This window comes from Stegostoma tigrinum (genome assembly GCF_030684315.1).
Source record: "Stegostoma tigrinum isolate sSteTig4 chromosome 30 unlocalized genomic scaffold, sSteTig4.hap1 SUPER_30_unloc_1, whole genome shotgun sequence".
NCBI lineage: Eukaryota > Metazoa > Chordata > Chondrichthyes > Orectolobiformes > Stegostomatidae > Stegostoma > Stegostoma tigrinum.
In genome coordinates, this window is record NW_026728045.1 from 88799 (window position 1) to 97321 (window position 8523).

The window sequence follows — 8523 nt, forward strand, 5'->3', positions numbered from 1 at the left end:
TACCTGTTTGACAGAAGCAGGCAGAATGTAATGGGACGTAAAATGGAAAGGAGAACCTATCTTGCCTGAAATATATGTTGGTGAGGGAGATTGAATTCTTGGTTGAAATGAAGTTTTATGATAACGCTGTTCATTTAGTAACAGCACCACAAAATTCAGCATCTAGTAGAGCCCAGATGATACATTTTGTACACATCAGATCTCCATACTCATTCATTCCCACAGTGAATGTGTGTTTCCCCATTGGGTACTCCAGGTTATGTTGTTCAATGTATCTCATGTTGTCCTCCCATACCATTCTCTTGTAGTTCTCTTCATCCTGAATAAAGACGTTAGATTAATGAGGTGTCTGTATCTTTCATTAAAGAAAATAAAACGATAGCCTTATAAATCCCTGCATGAAACCTGAACTAACAACTTTCAGTTAGGTTTTAATTATTCGATCCATATCGGAGAAGTTGCACAATTCTCCTTACTCCCGCACACAAAGCATAATCCGTTTGATCTTCCAGTCTGAGAGAGTGAAGTGGAAAGTGTAGCTGGAATAAAGAGCTGGAAAAGATCAACATCCTTAATCATGAACAAATCATTTGAAGGTGAGCAGAAGAAAGTTAGACTGTGGAGGATGAATGTTACATTTCACAAGTTAGACTTTGTCTCCTTTATTTCATTAATCATGCAGATGTGTTCAGATTGGTGTGTACAATGACAATGTCAATGTGAGCATATAATTTAGGCCATTGGGTCCCTTGAGTCTGCTCTGTACTATTAATAAGATCATGGCTGATCCGATTACTCTACGCATTCCCATCAAACTCTGAATTATGAACATTAATATATTAAAATCAAAATATTACATTGAATGCATGATTCAATAACTACAATTTTTTTTTAAAGCTGGTCTGAACTTTCTAAAGGTGTTGTTACTGATTGCGTAGTAATTTCACCAAAGGTCCAATGGAATCCCAGTAAGCTGAGTTATTGAGGGCAGAACCTTGCATTAGGTACTCTCAATCTAGTAGCGGGCACAGAGACGGGAGTTACTTCAGTTCAGAGGTGCTCGGCATTATTTCCATGGTCACACGGTTCTCTGCTCATCACACATGCATCTGGAAGAAGAACGGTAAATCCCATGAGGAAGGTGGGTAGGGACTTTTAACCCTTGCTGTGACAGTGTGAGGTCTGGCTGGGCACCAGACATAAACCAGAATTAAAGGGCAGCCAGACAGATTTTTACTCACTGGGAGCAAGGATGATCAATCAGACTGTGTCAGTCACCCCATACCCTTTGAGACGTATTAAACATGGCAGAATGTGACACAGCAGTTTATTGATGACTCACTGGAGCGTTGTATGCCGGGAACCTGGGAAAGACAAGGATGGCTGTTTCCAAGGGATGGTGGTAGGTAGCCCTCCCTTCAGGCTAAACCGGCCTAAACTGCCAGAGTCACAGTGAGAGTGACTGTCTATCTGTTGTATATAAGAATATGGCTGCATTACAGGTTGGGGATGAACTGTGTCCTGTGCACCAGAAGGAGAAATAACGCCATCTATTGATTACAAATTGACAATCATTGGGGTATCACTCTGTCAAAACATGCTTTTGCAGAGTGATTCAGATATAAGAGGATCCCATGCAAACCTCAGGAACAGATGGGATATGTGCACTGAATGGATGACAATTACTTTACTCTGGCCAAGCTCTTTCAGTTTCTGGGCAGTGGTCCTCCTTACCCAGTGATTGCCTTTCCCATATTCCCACCTTCACTTCATTATGCCCTGGGCAAGGAAAACTTATTTCCTACAACCTGGCCTTTTAATGATAAGCAAAAACATGAAATAGGTTTGCTGATGCCTGCCATTGGGACATTCCACCACATTTTAATTCGGGTAAGTGAATGACAGGTTCACTACACCATGAGGGTTCAGGATTTTGGCCTCTTGCTCATTTAACCCCCCTTTCAACTTCCATTCTGTCTCCTCTGGGATATGAAGGTTATACCCTAAGTCCTTGATGTTTCACTGTGAGTTTGGTCAATCTTCTACTGAAGTTAGAGGGTGGGAGAACCCATGAACACCAATGCATTTTCAATTTCAGTGCATATATCCATTCCAACTGCTTCTCCCACTTTATCTCCAAATAAAAATTGTCAATAATTTGTTATAACAAGGTGTAGAGCTGGATGAACACAGCAGGCCAAGCAGCATCACAGGAGCAGGAAAGCTGACATTTTGGGTCTGAACCCACCTTCAGAAAGGGTCTTTTCTGAAGAACGGTCCAGACCCAAAACATCAGCCGTCCTGTTCCTCTGATGCTGCTTGGCCTGCTGTGTTCATCCAGCTCTACACCTTGTTATCTCAGATTCTCCAGCATCTTCAGTTCCTACTATCTCTCAATAATTTGTGAAATGTGTGGAATCCCACCCTTTCAGAGTGAGCTGATTGTGTGAAATAGATACTTGCTGGAGAAAGTTACCCTTTTACCTCGGTGTACTGCTTTTCATGTTGTGATTTCCAGTTTTTCCAGTCTTCATCCAGTCTGGAATCAAACGTGTGGCCTGAGGTTACAGCCAGAATACATACCATCACAAAGCCCAGAAACAGAGCGAATTTCATGATGGACAATCTAATGGAAGAAAACCTTTGTTGTTAGTGGACAACATTTAGAGATTATATAGAGATTAGAATCATTCAGAAATGATGTAGCTATTATTCTGCAAAAACTACAAAGTGAGCAAATAGTATCCTGGTTATATATTCTTCATTTGCCCTCCACTTTCATCTTAATAGCTTTATGTTGTATTTATTGCAAAGTCACCAGGAGCTTCTGTAGTTCAGTGTATTTCCAGAAACACAGACTATTCTCAGATACTTGAATGTCAACTCACTGAAAACATTAAAATTTGACAATGCATTGTCAAAAAAAAATTAATCAATGCATTGTGATAAAAGGTGTACTGTTATGAGAATTAGATTTTGTGATTTAGTTTTCAAAATAGAAGCAGATGGACATAGGTTGGTTCTGTGAAGATACTTTTTAAATCAGATCAGAAAGAAATTAAAACTGTGTCCTCTGTGTATAACTGAGCATGTGATTCACTCCAGAGCCTGAGAGAACCTCTGTATTGTTATTGGCTAAAATCATTTATACTGTTAAGCTGATAACAAAATGCAAGGTCTCAATTCAGACGAATCAAGCTTGGAGTGTGGGGAAACAAGTCACCTCAGCAAAAGTGGTTTCCAATTTGTGAAGAATCCATGTTGTAGGAATTAGAATTAGAATAAGGCTCATGGCCACATGAGCGCAGTAAAACATTTAAAATTTACAGAAGATATATCCAAAGTGAAAAAGAATTTTAGAGTTTGAGGCTCTCAGAATTGAAAAAGGTTCCTGCCAACAGAGAGCAAGAGTAGTCTTAAGATTTAATCTCTGCAGTGTAGATAGAGGCTACTTGGTCTATTGGTCTGCACTGTTGTCTGAAGAGCATTCCACCCTATCCCTGCAAACTCATATTTCATACAGTTAACCCAAAGAGCTCCGCACACTGTGTGGCAACTTAATGAGGCCATTTCACCTAACCTGCACATCTCTGGACTGTGGAAGGTAACTGGAACAACTGGCAGAATCCCACATAGACAGTCACCCAAAGCTGGAATTAGTCCCCAGTCCTGTGTGGCTGCAGTGCCAGGCACCATGCGACCATGCCAGCCCAGACCACCCATTACACAGTTAAAAGTGAAGAAGAAGGTTTAGCTTACAGGAGGACACAGATGGTTTAGTCAGTTTGACTGTTTGACTGATTGATTTATGGCAGCAGTGTTTATGATTGTGTTAAGGTCAACTTTGAAGGGCATTGACACTCACATGTGTATCATATGGAGCTGTGCTAGTCTCTGCTGCCATCTGGGAGGAACATGACCTCATGGGAGCACACCCTTCAGCTGGACTTCTGAGTCAGCACTCAGCAAGTCCACAATGTCTCAGCAATAAAGGATTGGTTGAGTTAATTAATGCACAATTCCCATATATTCTCGCATAACTCTATTCTGAAGCTTTGTCCAGGAAATTGAGCGGGAGGTAATTGAAGCATGGCATTTTCATATTTTATTGAAAAGGAAAGAAACATAAAGGGCACATGTAACAAAGTCAACATTCCTTTAAAACGAGAAGTACCTCATAGACTCATGGCTCTGAGTGTGCAGACATCTTAATCTAGAGATCGAGGATCATAAAATCCCTACAGTATGGAATCAGGCTATTTGGCTCATTCTCACTCACATTTAGTTGCTGTTTGGTTCACTTGGGCCTCTCTGTTTTGCCGAACTACCATTTTCACTTCTTCAACATGAACATCACTTTTGTTGTCTCTCTCAGCATCTCTATCAGATTCCACTTCTTTCTTGCCTGAGGAGATCAATGGGTGGTCCAATTTCCCCTCTGCTACGTTGTCCCCTGTCATTGAGCTCAGTTCCGCAGGGCAAGCACACGAGCATTACTCTGGAGATCCCATCTAGCGAGTTCTGGCATGCTCCTAAGTGGTCCACATAACAGAAGATCATTTTCGATCAAATAGATTGTCTGTTCAATGACGTCTACAGAGCATTTACTTTTCTCATCCAAATCATGAATATATATTGCAAATAATTGTCACACCCCAGCTCTGATTCCTGTGGCATAGGTTGACAACCATCCCACTTATCCCTTCATAGTTAGTTAATCCTCTATTCATGTTAATGCGCTGTCACCAACATCATGGACTCTTATCTTATTACGTAACCTGATGTGTGGTAACTTGTTAAATGCCCTCTGAAAATCCAAACCTATTGTATCAATTGTATCCCTTTGTCTATCCTGCTTGTAACCTCCTCCAAAAATATATCAGGCATCATTTTGCTTCATGAACCCATGCTGACTCTGCTTGACCTTATTATATATTTCTAAATGCGCTGCATTTTCATCTTTTTATAGTAGACTCTTAACATTTTCCCAGTAACAGATGTTAAGCTGACTAACCGATAGTTCCTTGCTTTTTGCCTTGTTCCCTTTTCAAATAAAAATGTTACATTCACACTTTTCAAATCTCTGGGACTTTTCCAGAATCCAGGGGTTCCTGGAAGATTACTCCTGGTGCATCCACTGTCTCTGTAGCTACCTCCTTTTGTGTTCGAGGATGTATCCCATCAGGTCCAGGAACATTACCTATCTTCAGCCCCATCAGTTTGCCTGATACATTATCCCTCGTCTTATTTACTGCATTTATTTCCTCACCTCCTTTTGTCCTTGAATATTTTGCAATTTTGGAATGATATCAGTGTCTTCTGCTGGAAAGACTGTTGCAACGTATTTAAAAACAATCTCTGCCATTTCCTCGTTCTTCATTATTATTTCCCCTGTTTCATTCTCTGAGGGCCGATGCGCTACAATGAACTGCCAGACATTGATTGCACATGAGGCATCTGATGGAAGGTACCTGACTGATAACCTCTGTGTGGCCATCCTCTGCAGTCACAAACATTGAATGCTTCGTGCCCTTGTGGATGTGAGTTACCATTTAATAGACAATGGAACATACTCCAATGGAGTGCAGCAGATCAGTCATCTTTTTGCAACACTGGTTCCAGGTGCTGTTGAATCACCCAAAGGTGCTGACCTTTCCGGTGTATTAGGCATGTGGGGATGCCAGATACAGGCTGGCTGATTCTTCAGGAGTGCACAATGAAGTGCTAACTCTAGTACCTTCTGGGTGTAGCCCCTGGAAGTTGGAACCTGGAAAGTTCCAGCAAGAGGGCAGAACTTCCTTCAGAGCTGGTGATGGGATTTGGTGTTTTACTTGTGCACACACTGAGGTGAGCTGAGAAGACTGTAAGCTCATGAACAGCCTGGCCTGCCCCTAGCAAAAGTTCCTCCCACTATTAGAACTTACACCTCACATTTTCCTGAAAGTAAGGTACCTACCATAACCACACAGCTCTCCCCCTGACCCACTTCTAATTCCAAGAACATGCCCTTATTCACCTTTTTTTAAAATTGGGTTACAAAGCTATCCTGCATAAATGATCAGAATGATATTCCTTCTCCACTTCACCAACCTCTTCCGACCAATTAATATTTCCATTGTTCAAACCTCTCTATGATTATTAGCCTAGACTTTTCATGCAATTCTCTTTATTTCATTAATTCCAAGGATGTGAACATCACCGCCCAGGGTCAGCATTTTGGTACATTCCCTCATTGTCTGTGATGAAAAGTCACATTCTTTAAACCACAACAGGCCATTAATTGTTGAGAAACTGTTTTACCCAGAGGCTGTTTAAAATGTGAAACTGACAGCCACAGGAAGAGTTGAGGTGAAGAGCAGAGATGGATTGTGGGTAAACTAGATAAGCAGATGGGGGCGCAGAGGAAGGGAAGGACAAGCTGATTGGGTGAGATAACAAGGGTTGGGAGAAGGCTGTTAGTGTCAAAGAGTCTCAGAGATGTAAAGCACAGGAACAGACCCTTCAGCCAAACTCGTCCATGCTGACCAGATATCTTAAATTCATTTAGTTCCATTTGAGAGCATTTGGTCTATATCTAAAACTATTTATAGAACCATGCAAACACCTTTTAAAGGTTATAATTACCCATCTCCACCACTTCCTCTGGCAGCTCATTCTATACAGAAAACACCCTCTGTATCAAAACGTTACCCCTTAGACCTCTTCTAAATCTTTCCACTGCCCTCGGGAGAAAACCTTAACTGTTCACCCTATCCATGCCACTCATGATTTTGTAAATGTCTATAAAGTCATCCCCAGCCTCCAACGCTCCAGGGAACATAGCCCGAGCTTATTCAGCCTCTCTCTGTAGCTCAAACCCACCAATCCTGGCAACATCCTTGCAATTTTATCTGTACACTTTCAAGTTTCACAACATCTTTCCTGTAGCATGGAGATCAAATTTGAATGCAGCATCCCAAAAGTGGCCTAACAGCCACAACATGACATTCCAACTCCTCAATGTAGTGACTCATAAAGGCAAATGTGCCAAAATGCATTTTTCACTAGCCTGCCTATCTGAAACTCCACTTTCAAGTAGCAATGCACCTGCACCCCAGGACTCTTTGCTCGACAACACTCCCCAGGACCCTACTATGAACAGTCTAAGCCCTGCCCTGATTAGCCTGACACATGGATCATGTGGAGTATAAACACTAGCATGGACCTCAGAGGCTGAAAGGCCTGTGTCGGAGCTGTGAATGCATCATAATGATTTGTAGCTTTCACATCACCACATTCTCCTTCATGTAGACAGCAATAGAAGAATGAAGGAACAGGAGTAGGCCATTCAACCCCTCAGGCCTTACAGTCACACATTCGGCTCTGAATTCCACATTTTTACTGAATTCAATGAGTTTTGACAGGCATGATCTTTCTGTCATGAATCCATGTTGGCTCTCCACGACTAAATGAAAATTTTCATTTTAGAAATTCAAACTTCATCATATCACTGTCAAGAGTGAAAAATTTAGGAGTGTATTTATGCCTCTGACGTAGCCACCACAATACCCCTCAGACCCATACTCGTTGCTCACTCACACATTTCACTCACTCAAATAAGCCAAATGTTTGTAGAGCTTTGTACAATGTGGATGAAGGAACTGAGCACAATGTTGCTAAATTTGTAGATAACAAAAGGACAGGTGGAGTGACAGATATTGTTTAGGAAGTAGGATGGCTGTAGATGGACATCGACAGGCTCGGAGAATGGGCAAACATCGGCACATGGAAATCAATGTGGGCGAGTGCGACGTAATGCACTTTGGTAGGAAGAAGAGGATTAGATGATTTTATAAATGGGAAAGGTTTTGGAAATCTGAAGAACAAAGGGATTTAGGAGTCCTAGTTCAGAATTCTGTTAAGGTCAACATGCAGGTTCATTTGATAATTAGAAGGGCAAATGCGATGTTAGCATTCATTTTGAGAGGGCTACAATACAAGAGCAAGGATTCACTGCTGAGGCTGTATAAGTTTCTGGTTTAACTGCATTTGAAATATTGTGAGCTGTTTTGTGTCCTGTATCTTAGGATGGATGTGCTGGCCTTGTCATGGGTCCAGAGGAGGGTCAAAAGAATGATCCTTGGAATGGAAGTTTTGTCATATGACAAACGTTGAGGACTTTGGGTCTGCACATGGTGGAATTTATGAAACATAAAATCCCGATAGTGTGGAAACAGGCCATTTGGCCCAACAAATCCACATCGCCCCTCCAGAGACCATCTCACCCAGACCCATTCCCCTGCCCCTGCATTTCCCATGTCCAACCCACCTAACCCAAAAATCTCTGGGCACCATGGGCAACTTAGCATGGCCAATATCTCTCCCCTGCACATCTTTGGGCCATAGGAGAAAACCAGAGCACCAGGAGGGATCCCACACAGACAGGGGGGAGAATGTGCAAACTCCACACAGACAGTTGCCCAAGGGTGGAATTGAACCCAGGTGTCTAGCACTGTGAGGCAGTAGTGCTAATCACTGAGCCAC

General features: G+C 42.0%; 1 protein-coding gene across 1 annotated transcript; it reads right to left on the bottom strand.

Annotated features, from left to right (window-relative positions):
• Positions 1-130: 130 nt before the first annotated feature.
• On the bottom strand, positions 131-4560 carry LOC125450541 (procathepsin L-like). Its single transcript, XM_048526551.2, has 3 exons — positions 4406-4560; positions 2485-2641; positions 131-319 (listed from the first exon to the last, which is right to left on the bottom strand). Exons 1-3 carry the CDS (start codon positions 4558-4560, stop codon positions 131-133), a joined length of 501 nt encoding a protein of 166 aa, XP_048382508.2.
• Positions 4561-8523: the final 3963 nt, after the last annotated feature.

What these genes read in the sequence shown, in the direction of transcription:
- LOC125450541 (XM_048526551.2), bottom strand. Translation starts at nt 4,560, where the DNA reads ATGATCTTCTGTTATGTGGACCACTTAGGAGCATGCCAGAACTCGCTA. An exon ending in CCACCCATTGATCTCCTCAG is followed by an intron (nt 2,642 to 4,405) that starts GCAAGAAAGAAG and finishes CTAACAACAAAG; the next exon opens with GTTTTCTTCCATTAGATTGT. An exon ending in ATGAAAAGCAGTACACCGAG is followed by an intron (nt 320 to 2,484) that starts GTAAAAGGGTAA and finishes GTCTTTATTCAG; the next exon opens with GATGAAGAGAACTACAAGAG.